Source organism: Salvia hispanica, chromosome 1 (genome assembly GCF_029641045.1).
Source record: "Salvia hispanica isolate PSC_SH4W2 chromosome 1, Shi_PSC_v1, whole genome shotgun sequence".
NCBI lineage: Eukaryota > Viridiplantae > Streptophyta > Magnoliopsida > Lamiales > Lamiaceae > Salvia > Salvia hispanica.
In genome coordinates this window covers 10727835-10740530 of record NC_142692.1, presented here as the reverse complement: position 1 = coordinate 10740530, position 12696 = coordinate 10727835, and the positions used below count along the sequence as shown (strand labels likewise).

The window sequence follows — 12696 nt, the reverse complement described above, 5'->3', positions numbered from 1 at the left end:
ATGCCATAATTTTCTGACTTATACCAAAATTTTGGTATATCGCGGTATACCACGTTATATACAAATTCATACAGGTATTGGAAAAGAAAGTTACTGTATTATAATAAAAAATTCAATATTTTAAATATTTGTTTATTACAATAAGTCCAGTATATAGTATAGTACTAGTACTTAGGTATTTTCTCGCAATCCTAGTTGATATTTCAAAATTTCTCAAATACCAAGGGCCGATTATGTCCGACGTGAACACCAATACACTCAAAGCACACATAATGTATACGCACTAAAAGAATTTTTTTTTCACTCAATTATAAACGTTAGTTTACATTGGTGTTATACATTTTAAAGAATTATTCCCATCATTTGCACTCCATTTTCCAATATTTTGCGTAACATATACGGTTACTTTTTCCTAGGAAGTGACTCCTGTAGTAATTGTCATTTTAGGAAATAAAAAATAATTTTGATTTGTTTTAAAAGAAAAATGAGTGTGATACAGCAATAAAGAGTGCGAGGGAAAGAAACGTGATTCCGCCGGCGAAAACCCCTACATATTTTTAAGTAGTCGATCAAAACAAATTCCAGATCACTGCAAACTATTTTCTTGCGGTGGAACTGCGCCGCACCATCGCTTTATCGCCTAATTTGTCTTGCTACATGTATGTATTCTATTCTGCCAGAATAATGTGTAATTTCTGTGCAATTGATGATTTATTTATTTGGTGGAATAAGATGTTCCTCTGTGGTTTTTGTGTAGAGTGGTGGTGGCGGCGACGCGGATGATTGGATTTAGAGATGGCGGAGCCTCCATCGCAGCTCATTCAGAAATTGAAAGAGAACAAGCTATTCAAATTATCGTTCGCCGTGACTGGAATCATGTCCACTCTTCTTATCTATGGAGTATTACAGGTGCCAATTTATTTTCTTCTCTCTCTCTTTTTCAATCGTATTAATTGCGAGCGGATTGGATTTATCATTATCGAGTATACGAATTTGTTGATTGCCTCAGATACCTATGGCGAGGCAAACATGTTTTGGGATTGGGCGTTATAAAAACAAGATCTTACATAGTTATATGAAATTTTAGTCTTTATTTTATTTTATTTATTTTTGGATTGCTTAAGGTTTTAGTGAAGTTTTACTGAGATTCCAATTTGAAAAGCGTAGGTCCATTCTCAATTAAAAGCAATTTATTCTAGTATCAATATGCTTATTCAGTCAAGTATTTCTTAGTTTTTACTCATAACCCCACCTTCTGAATGCTAAGCAAAAAAAAGATATATTCTTTTTTGAATCTTTATGAAGTATGAGAATATATTTGAACATTAGAACTAGAGATGGTCTTGATGTAATTATGTTCAGTATGCCCATTTGTACCTCTTATATTGGATCAGAATCTTCATTTCTTAAGAAACTGACAGGAAATTGTTTGTTGCAGGAAAAGATTATGAGAGTCCCATATGGTCCAAACAAAGAATTTTTTAAGTATTCATTGTTTCTTGTCTTCTGCAACCGCATTTCAACCTCTGCTGTGTCAGCTGCAATTCTACTGGTAATTGTGATTGAATATTGAGTGGCTAGTTTTGTGTCGTATAACTGGAAACCATCTTTGAAAGTTCACTTCTATTTTGAAGCACATCATTGTAGATGGTTGTTATTTTAAAGTCTTGAAATGATTTGGTTTGACTTCATATTCTATTTGGCATTACATAATATGGTACTGCGGCATATGATGGAACTTGGCTTATTATTATCTAGATATGTTTTAATTCAGATCTCATATTTTGATGTTATTTTACCTGCTCCTTTGGCTCTTCAGGGAAGTAAAAAGGTCCTTGATCCTGTTGCTCCAATTTACAAGTATTGTGCTATATCGGTGTCTAATATACTCACTACGACTTGTCAGTATGAGGTGAGCTGTATTCTTTGGCTGGTTGAAAGGAACTCTCTTTGAACTTTACCCTGAGAGGAACTCTAGTAAAAATATTCAAATATCTATTCTGACCTTGCCGCACAGGAAATTTTTTGCTATGTTCAGTTGTAAGGAGAAGTGCTTAACATGAAAAGTTTTTTAATACATTTCAGGCCCTTAAATATGTCAGTTTTCCAGTCCAGACACTGGCAAAGTGTGCCAAAATGATACCTGTGATGGTGAGTTTGCCTAGTTTCTCATATAGGTTCTGTTTCAAAGCTTGAAACCCTTGAAATACTGATAGGGATGAAATCTACACAATACTTTTATGAGGTAACCCAAAAGATGAATTGGAATCTATTACAACTTCAATCCAAATGATAGTTTGCTCTGACTGAGTACCCTGAGAATTGATCATGCTTCAGGGCTTCAAATATTCTCTCTATCTGGACTACATTCATTAGAGCCAAAGTAGCTGTTATAGATACAAATTAAAAATATACATTCCGTGAATTTTGAACTGAAGACCATGTAGATCACCAGTATGTGCAACTCGTCATTTTTTAATCAGAACCTCCATGGTCTGCCCCATTTAAGTTAAACTCATTGATAGCCATGACATAACCTTTTGGATAGTGAATTTCGACTGATATCTTTTTGTAACATCTTCATGTCCATATGTTATTTGACCCCCATTAGAAATCTAATCTCTGGGCATATTTCTAAAAGTTCAATGATAAGTGACAACAGTTCCAAGAAAGTGGCGTTTACAATTTTAACTTAAACCAAATTCCATTGTGTCACTATTGCAGTTCATTTGTGGATTTTTGAAAATTGCTATTAAAACATGTTGCTTTTGATAACAAAGCACAGTTGACAGTCTGGAATGGGCTTGAACTTTTGTACCATGATTCATTACCTTAGGTGAAACTTAAAAGTCTAATTAGTCAATGCTAAAGCTTTAGCTAAATCTTTTGGATTTTTGTAGCTGCACGGCCTGCACCCCTCTCTACTGTCTCATAGTTATTCTCATTTGGTGCAGATTTGGGGCACTGCCATCATGCAAAAGAAGTACACTGGAAAAGATTATTTGTTTGCCATTTTAGTCACTATTGGATGCTCAATATTTATATTATTTCCGGTAAACATTCTAAAAAATTTCTTAAGAATGCTCACTATTATTCTGCATGTCAATTAACTCCCATACTGATTCCACAATAATAATACTCTTTATATGAGAAGAAATTATATACATTTTCCACATTCAAACTTCTGATGACATACCTTTTTATTCTAAATCAAGAACAATACATTGTACTGCATCCGTAATTCCATATTTATACTTAAAGAGCTGTGCTCAAACATTTTCTAGTCCAAAATTATTTTGTGCTTCAAGTGCTTGAGACTTTGAAATTATAATTCGTACTTCAGGTATCCTGGCTAAAAAGCGGTTGGAAAAGTAAATGAACAAAACATTTACTGTTATTTTGAAATCCTGGTAAAAATTAAACTTAGTTCAAGATCAGAGTAAGCAAAATATGGATAACATGGTTTTGAATTTTGATTTTGACTAAAAAATCTGAAATAATTGTGTCATGAAGAACCTGATAACATCTTAATATGGTGCTTCTCTTGTTTGGAAACTATGATGCTTAGCTTGAAAATATCACATGATTCATGTGCTTTATCTTGTTAATTAATGATGTACTACTTAATTGCAATTCAAATATTTCAAATGTAGGCCGCAGGTGATATTAGTCCATACAGTAGAGGAAGAGAAAGCACTGTTTGGGGTGTTTCTTTGATGATTGGTTATCTTGGGTAATGTCAAGTAACTCATTTTTTCATTATTTTATACTTGATCAATTGGTTTGATTCTGACAATATGCTTCATCTTACTTCATACTAATATGTAACCTTTTGAGGTTGACGTTTCACACACCTATTTTTTCTTTGATTTTTATCTAAGTTTTCTTAGAATCCAAATCTTATTTGGGCCATTGAAATAAGCGCCCAGAACAAAGTTATAACATATTTGGTTATATATTATGCAGTTAATTTTCAAAACAAGCAACTAAATAGAGTTGAAAACAACAGGTGACATTAATGATCCTGAAAAAGCAAATTGATTTTTACATGGCTGATCTTGAGTGCAAATACTGATAATTGTTTAGAGAAGATCGCATTTTGATAAATGACTAGAAATTTTGCTCCCCGTGCTAGTGGTACTGTCTTAACATTTGAAGTGAAAAGAAGTTTTAAGGAAATGCTTATTTGCTGTTTTAAAGTTTCATTCATATTCCTGTGTCCAGAGGACAGTTGAAGATTGAAATATTACCGCTCTTCTGTTTTCCTAACTTCTAAACTAAAGCTACTTCGGTCTTCACACATATCCCTTCATTGCTTACTTCTTTTCCATCGCTTTCTTTTGGGTGGGTGGGTTGGTCTTGTCATAAACTGCCACGACTTTTCTGACCATTTGCTGTTAAACTATATCAGCTTTGTTAAAGTGATAATTTACTTTATGAATTGAAAAAGAGTCTAATAAAGGGGAATTCGAAACACACTCTCTGTAGTATGCTTAGCTTTAGATTGTCTGGTCTGAAGGTTCTATTTTGAAATTGGTTATTAGGTGAAGCTCTTGGTCTACTCCCTTTGAGTGCACCGATTAGCTTTCTTCATTCTACTGAAATGCTAAATCATCCTCCACATAAGTTCTATTTATATTCCATATGTCTTTCTTTCTGGTTCCTCTCGTGAAAACACTTCACTGTAGTTGCATTTATCATGCTTGCATTGGGATTTCCTCCTGACCTATCTCGATCATTCTAGATATTTCAGCACTCTAGCTGTTTCCACTTTAAATCTATTTTGCTTTACTGTCCCACTCCGAGACATGACTTGTATTCTGGTTATAGAACTTGCAACCTATTAGCTGCCATGCTTCTGCATAAAAGAATGGACTTTAAATTTTATGTTTTTGGTCCAAGCATGTACTCTAATTGTTATTGTCTTTGTTAACAGGTGTGATGGCTTGGTCTAAGCATGAACTCTAATTATTGTCTTTGTTAACAGGTGTGATGGCTTCACTAGCACATTTCAGGACAAACTTTTTAAAGGCTATGATATGGACATACACAACCAGATATTTTACACGACTCTCTGTTCTTGCATGATAAGTTTCACTGGTAAGATACATCATTTATCACATATAGGTGGGCTATAGATTAAATTGTAATCAAATAACTTTTAAAAGAACTATTAGTGCTGTTGTTAAAGGTAGATCTTTGCTTTAATATCAGGGAAGATTCTTTTCACTTGCAATTTAGTACGTTTTGAACTCCAGAGTCCAGTCTTGGATAAGTATTATCATTTCTTCTTTATTGTTTTCAAAGTCGCTGAGTGGCAACTCCATCTGCTTATGTTTTTTATATGGTTATTTTTGAAACTGGAACAGATTATTATTTATATTACTAGCCATACAAACAATCAATGGAGAAGCTTGCCTATATAGTGAAAGTAATCAATAATGAAGGATTACTACGTCTGCTGGTTATTGCTATGCATAAGGGTTCTAGAAAGTTCTTTTTTTGCTAACTATGTTTGACTTGCTTCTCCCAACCATTTACTTATAAACCACCTGGTTTAGTTGCGGAATCATGAGCATCTTATACAGCTTCAGTAACTAAACATGAAGTAACACAGGATCGCATAGCTTGACTATTTCCTCTGATAATAGAATAGAACTGCATCTTTTGTTTCATTGGCAGATTTAGCGTTCTCCTTAAAAATTGATTCTTTGCATGTGTAATATTTACCTTTTAACAATGTTTAACTTTTAGGTGCCGATACTCATTAAATTGCGATGTTTGATTCTGATGTAGGTTTAATCTTACAAGGAAATCTTTTCTTGGCAATAGACTTTGTCTCTCGGCATAATGATTGTTTCATTGACATTATTATACTTTCAACTGTAAGTCATTGTATTTCTATCATTTTGTCACCCTGCCAATTCCTTTTGGGAAATTGGTCTCTAAAACCATGAACTTTGCCTAAAATTTGGTATTTCCCATGAACTTTGAAATTGGTATATAATATCACGAACTTTGCATTTTGTTTGGTATTTCCCGAACTCACTCAAATAAGATATTTTCATCAAAATCTTATTTAACATAGGCAACCGTGATATGTTTTATAATATTTGAAACCACTTTTTAAGTTCATAACATGTAGCATAAAAAGTCACGTTGAAAACCACGTTGATTTAATTGTGTCAAGTATGATAAAAAGCCTCGTAAGTTAGTCAAATATAGTAATAAACATGCCGTGGGAAATACCAAACAAAATGCAAAGTTTGTGATATTATATACCAATTTCAAAGTTCATGGGAAATACCAAATTTTAGGCAAAGTTCATGGTTTTAGAGACCAATTTCCCATTCCTTTTCGATTTCTTTCCCTCACATTTATCATCCCTTGAATCGTCTCTAAACTTTTCCACCTGACTTGAGCTTAAATGTATTGCAGGTGGCCACAATTAGCCAGTTCTTCATTTCGTACACCATCCGCAATTTTGGAGCTCTGACCTTTGCCACCATAATGACCACAAGACAGGTACATCAACTGTTAATATTATCCGTGGTTATGCCAAAGTGTACTCAAATTTATTACATTTCCAGTTGTTCGCTCTCGTAATTGAGCTGATATATATATTTAATACAGCTGGTCAGCATTCTACTATCTTGTGTGTGGTTTGCTCACCCACTCACCGCAGAACAATTGATTGGAGCAGTAAGCAGTTCTCCCGATCCTTATATCTACGTTCCTGTAAATTCTGAGTCTCGTTAACCTCTATTGGTTATTGATTTTCATCTGCCAGGTTATAGTGTTTGGTTCCATATACTCGAAAAGCTATTTTAGAAGTAAACCGAAGCCATTGCCCTCTGAAGAAGCAGAGAATAGAGCTGTTAGTCCACCAAGGAATAACGCATGAAATATTGGGTGCACAACTAGGGATGTAAGAAGATCTCCGACTAATTCTAACTTTCCGTGAAAAGGCGGGGCGACTGGCTGCTAACTCTAAAGCTTAGGCTTGGCTTGGAGTAATTTTCCCAGAATTCTCTCAAGTAACCCTGCATCTGATGTCTGATTATAGAATGAAGATAATTTTTTTGGCGGCTTTACTAAGATTTTGAAGTGTAGTTTTGTTTTACTAAGACCACAGGCTTAATCCCTTAGGCTAAGGTTTATTTGAAATATGCCAACGACCTGTTTCAATGCTAATTTCAATATACTTAGCAGAAATATTACACTTCACGGCAAAGATTTATAGTCGTAATGCAATACTATATGCTTTAGTGTATAATTTAAAAATCCCATTGTATTATCTGATGATTCAGCATCACGAATTCAGCGAAAATAACCTTTTTTTGTAGCTCATTGAGTTTCGTGCATGCAGCAAATTGGTAGACGAGTAATGAAAATTGAAGTAATCTCCGGTGGCGCCCTTTCCACTAGGACTTCCCATAAAAACTTTCTGCCACGTCATCACTAGCACTTCTTATTTTACTAGGACTTTCCACTGCATTAGGACTTCCCACTAGGACTTCCTACAATAAAATTAATTCACAATTAAAATTAAAATTTACGGAATTAAAATTCGACACAAATACGAATGGGGAAATGCGAATATTTCATTAAAAAGAAAACATACATCATTCGAAAGAAAAAATTACATAGTAGATAGAAAAAAAAGCACCCACATCAACGTCAACCCCTCCGCATCCAAACCTCTTCGATGATATCCTCCTGAAGTCGAATATGAGCATCTCTTTGCCGCATGTCGGCAAATGCACGCAACCGCTCAACCTCTCCATGAGGTACCCCCATGTTCACATTCGCGCTGGCCACGTCGTGCCTTGGACCGGCACCCGTATCATCTTCGTTGGCCCACTGAGTCAGTTCGTCCCCTTCACTTTCGACAATCATGTTGTGCAAAATGATACATGCGTACATGATGTCGCCGATGTTGGGAATATACCACTGCCGTGCCGGACCCCTCACCATCCCCCATCGACTCTGGAGCACACCAAATGCGCGCTCAACATCCTTGCGCGCTGCCTCCTGACGGCTCTCAAAGTAGGACTTCTTTGATCCGACCGCATGCTTGATCGTCTTCACAAAGACGGGCCAGTTTGGGTATATCCCATCCGCCAAATAGTATACCATATTGTGCTGGTTGTCGTCGGCGACGAAACTGATGGCGGGACCAACGCCATTGCACTGATCGTTGAACAGGGGCGACGACTGGAGGACGTTGAGGTCGTTGTTCGATCCGGCGACTCCAAAATAAGCATGCCATATCCACAGCCGGTAGTCAGCTACAGCTTCAAGGATCATCGTGGGATGCTTGGCTTTGAAGCCGGAAGTGTGTATCCCCTTCTAGGCGACGGGGCAGTTCCTCCACTCCCAATGCAAACAATCTATGTTGCCCAACATCCCAGGGAACCCGTGCACTGACCCGTGCATATTTATCAGCCGCTGGCAGTCTTCGAGGCTCGTACGCCGAAGATACTGATCCCCGAATATCGATCTAACGCCCGCGCAAAAATTCAGCTAACACTCAACGGCTGAAGACTCGCCAATGTGGAGGTACTCGTCGAACATGTCGGGCGGACCTCCGTACGCCAGTTGCCTGATTGCGGCAGTGCACTTCTGTATTGCCGTGTGTCCGGGTTTTCCAGCCGCATCCTCCCTGATCCTGAAAAACTCGTATCTTCTCTCTAACGCACCCACGATATGCATAAACAGAGGACGATGCATCCTAAAACGTCGCTGGAATAAGGCATCCCCAAAACGCGGCTGCGGAGCAAAGTAGTCCTCATACAACCGAATATGTGCAGCAATGTGGTCCCGGGGTACATGACGTCGGTGATGGATCGGCCGAGGTACCGCTGCCGCCGCTGCCGGAGCAATCGATCAATCGCCTCTTGCACAACGAGATCCAATTCATCATCACTATCACCATCACTATCACTAGCGCCTCCGCCACTACCACCCGCACGACTACTCGTCATTCTAGATAAAAAGAGATTAGAGAGAGAGAAAAACATGTCAACACAAGTGGTGTGAATGAAATGAAGTTCACCGAGCCCTATTTATAGAGTTTTTTTAAAAAAAAAAAAAAAAAAAAAACGCGGACGTCCGGTCGGACGTGGGGGTGAGGGGCGAGCCCATCCGACGGGCGTGGGCGCCCTTCCCGTTCACTACGGCGGACGTCCGGTCGGACGTCGGCAACGTCCGCCATTGGAGACACTATCTATTATCGTAAACAATACTCTCTCCATCCATAAAAATATACTCTCTTTCCTTTTTAGTCCGTTCCACAACAATATGCGCTTTCTAATTTTGATTTTTTTTTCTAATAAGGCGGAATCCATTCTCCACTAACACTACTTTAATTACTTTTTATCTGTACACTCTTTTACGTTACCAATTTTACATTAAAACTTATGCCGAACCAAAATGCATATTCTTTGGAGACGGAGAGAATATTGAATTTGAAGAGATGCTAAGTTTTTACGAGGCTTTGAATTCTGAAGTAAAATGCTCCATTCGTCCCAATTAAGAGTCATATTTTGCCATCTCCATCCGTCCCAACTTAAGAGTCCTATTTTACTTGTACCATAAGTGGTAAGTAGCTCTCACATTCCACTAACTTATTCCACTCACATTTTATTATAAAGAGTGAACTACATAAATGGTACCTGATCTTTCACTTTGCATGTAAATGATACATGATCTTTAATTTATATCGCGTTTGGTACCTATAAATCACATTTTTGATACCTGATGCAATTTTATTCCCAAAATGCCCTCTAAACAAATACATTTTCTCATTTATGTCATAAAGGATATTTTAGGTATACATAAAACTAGAACCAAAAGTGATATTGTAATATCTTCTCTCATTCTCCTCACTCTTTATACTATTATTATTAATCAATATTAATATTCTTATTTTGATGTTATAAATTAATAATTAATTTATTTTTAATATTATTCAAATATAGATAGTTATAAGTATATTTAATTATTATAAAAATATTATTGTTATAATACTAAAAACTAGTAGTAATTAATAAATAATTATATAAATTATGAATCATATAATATTATGTAATAATAATTGTGAATTGTATTCATAATGATATGAAGAGTAGAATATTTTTAGTTAGGCGTTTCAATCTTAAAATGAGTATAAAGTAATTTAATAAAAAAAAATATTCAATTGATTTAATTATATTAAATAATTAATTTAATTAGACATTTTGTTCTTGGTTTATATTATGAATGCAATTGATGTATGTATAAAAAACTAAAAGGAAAGAATAGAAAGAAGATAAAAGAAAAAAAGAAAGAAGAAAAAATATAAACTAAGGAGAAAAAAAGAGAGAAGAAAGAAAGATAAAATACTAAAAAAAGAAGAAAATGAAGAAAAAAGAATGAAGAAGAAACTAAAAAAGAAATAAGAAAGGAAGAAAAAAGAATGAAGAAGAAACTAAAAAGAAATAAGAAAGGAGGAAAAAATAATCACATATTTGGTACTATTTAATTAAAATTTTCAAAAATATCCTCCATAACAAAAAATATCACATGCTTGGTACCTGAGGTTATTTTTGTCACAGGGTACCAAAAACGATATAAAATAAAGATCATGTACCATTTATGTGCGAAAGTGAAAGATCAGGTACCATTTATGTAGTTCATTCTATTATAAAAGTAATATATATCAGTAAAACCTATATTCCACTAACTTATTCAACTCACTTTTTTTTTACATTTCTCAAAATTCGTGTCATAACTAATTAGGAATCTTAAGTTGGGACGGAGGGAGTAAGTTTATACATCAAATTTTATCTCATATCTTCAAACAAACGATTGTCACTCTAAATGAATACAGTACTATTTAGTAACCAATTTTATCTAATGTATTTATTTTGTAACCTTTATAAAGTTAACCACGTGGAGTATAATAGAGGTAAGTGCTTAAATTAGGAAAATTCGGAACGATATTAAAATTGTTGGCAGGAATTGAAGATAACGATATTTGGTTACAAGAATACCTACTCTAATAAGCATAATATTTTTAATATAATAAAATTCTATTGTTACGTTATTATTATTATTTTATTATTATTATTATTATTATTATTATTATCATTATTATTATTCCTCCTGTTAACGAAAAATAGTCTGATTTTGTCATTTTAGAGTATCTACAAAAAATAGTCTCATTTCAAAAAAACAAACTTTCTCTTACATTTGATCTACTTTTACTTATCTCTCTTACTTTATCTCTTTCTCTATTCTACTTAATCTAATTTTTCTCTCTATTCTCTTTTACTATACCAATTTCTCAATAAACCCGTGTTGTCAACAAATGAGATTATTTTTTATGAACGATTGGATTATTATTATGATGATTATATATTTTGTTTTTGAATGCACATTTTAAAATTGTTTGGTCAGTTTAAAAATCCTAATTCTAACCTAGGATTTTACTACACGTTTTAAAATTATTTGGTCAATTTTAAAATTATTAATATTGTATTCAAATTTTATTTATTATTTAATACACATTATAACTTGTTTGGCCAATTTTAAAGTTATTGTTATCGTATTAAAATTATGTTGTTTTTTTAAAATAAACGTTTTAAAGATTTTTGGTCAATTTTAATACACGTTTTATAATCCTATCTCTAACTCTGGACTACGAGATTGAGTTGGATGGATTGGAATGGGTGATTGCTTTTTCATAGTCAAGAGGGCCCGTGACTGTGATCGTTTTCTTGAAGGTTCAAATGTCCCTCGGTAACATTATTCCCTCCGTCCACGAATAAGAGTCTCGTTCTTTTTCACACTTGTTTTATAAAAATGATAATAAATAGTTAAAGTGGACAAATGATAAAGTAAGAGAGAGAATAATATAGACAAGGACAAGTGCGAAAAAGTGAACGGGACTCTTATTTTATCATTTGTCCACTTTAACTATTTATATCATTTTTATAAAAAAAAATGCGAAAAAGTGAACGAGACTCTTATTTTATCATTTGTCCACTTTAACTATTTATTATCATTTTTATAAAAAAAATGCGAAAAAGTGAACGAGACTCTTATTCGTGGACGGAGGGAGTAACTTAGTCCAGTTTTCATTCATATTTATTATTTAGAATCATTCTACCATACAAGTAACAAGATTAATAAAAACAATGATATCACGTGTTCCGTGAACGTTGATCAATTAGCTAATTTCAGTTGTGACGCCTATCAATTTATCTTGTGTTAATTACATATCCTTAGACCTTAATAGTACTAATTAAGCGTCTAGTCAATAGCTAGCTACAAAGCAAAATTTAAAATTGGTGTGCTAAGTTTGACTATAGATGTGTTTGAAGGAGTCGTTTCACTCTCATATCTTGATCACCAATCCATTCTAATTTGTGAAAAACCAGATGCTTATAATTTATTGGCTGGAGGGATCTTGAACTATAGTAATGTGCCAAACGTGTGCCAACACCCAAGTTTCAAGTCGTATAATATTACTATTTAAGGGTAATATAATAATTAATAAGTAAGCTAACTAGAGTGTGGTTAGTATGCATTACTACCATTAATCATAATATAACTAGCTGGGGTCTGCTAAATTAAAACAGCGCGGAGAAATTGAAGAAAAAACTGGGCTGATTTGATCATCTATAAATACAAGAAAATATACACTAAACT

At 34.4% G+C, this 12696-nt stretch overlaps 1 protein-coding gene across 1 annotated transcript; it reads left to right on the top strand.

The window, feature by feature from the left end:
* The first annotated feature begins 495 nt into the window (after nucleotides 1-495).
* LOC125218595 (UDP-galactose/UDP-glucose transporter 5B-like) lies at nucleotides 496-7284 on the top strand. Its single transcript, XM_048120291.2, has 12 exons — nucleotides 496-659; nucleotides 758-909; nucleotides 1439-1552; nucleotides 1820-1912; nucleotides 2086-2151; nucleotides 2955-3053; nucleotides 3654-3733; nucleotides 4988-5100; nucleotides 5797-5885; nucleotides 6439-6525; nucleotides 6634-6702; nucleotides 6791-7284. Exons 2-12 carry the CDS (start codon nucleotides 796-798, stop codon nucleotides 6902-6904), a joined length of 1038 nt encoding a protein of 345 aa, XP_047976248.1. The 5' UTR covers nucleotides 496-659; nucleotides 758-795; the 3' UTR covers nucleotides 6905-7284.
* Nucleotides 7285-12696: the final 5412 nt, after the last annotated feature.

Excerpts from the sequence above, each read along its gene's own strand:
- LOC125218595 (XM_048120291.2), top strand. The coding sequence starts at position 796 with ATGGCGGAGCCTCCATCGCAGCTCATTCAGAAATTGAAAGAGAACAAG. Across the intron at positions 5,886-6,438 it reads ACATTATTATACTTTCAACT|GTGGCCACAATTAGCCAGTT; the intron begins GTAAGTCATTGT and ends AATGTATTGCAG. Across the intron at positions 6,526-6,633 it reads CCATAATGACCACAAGACAG|CTGGTCAGCATTCTACTATC; the intron begins GTACATCAACTG and ends TATTTAATACAG.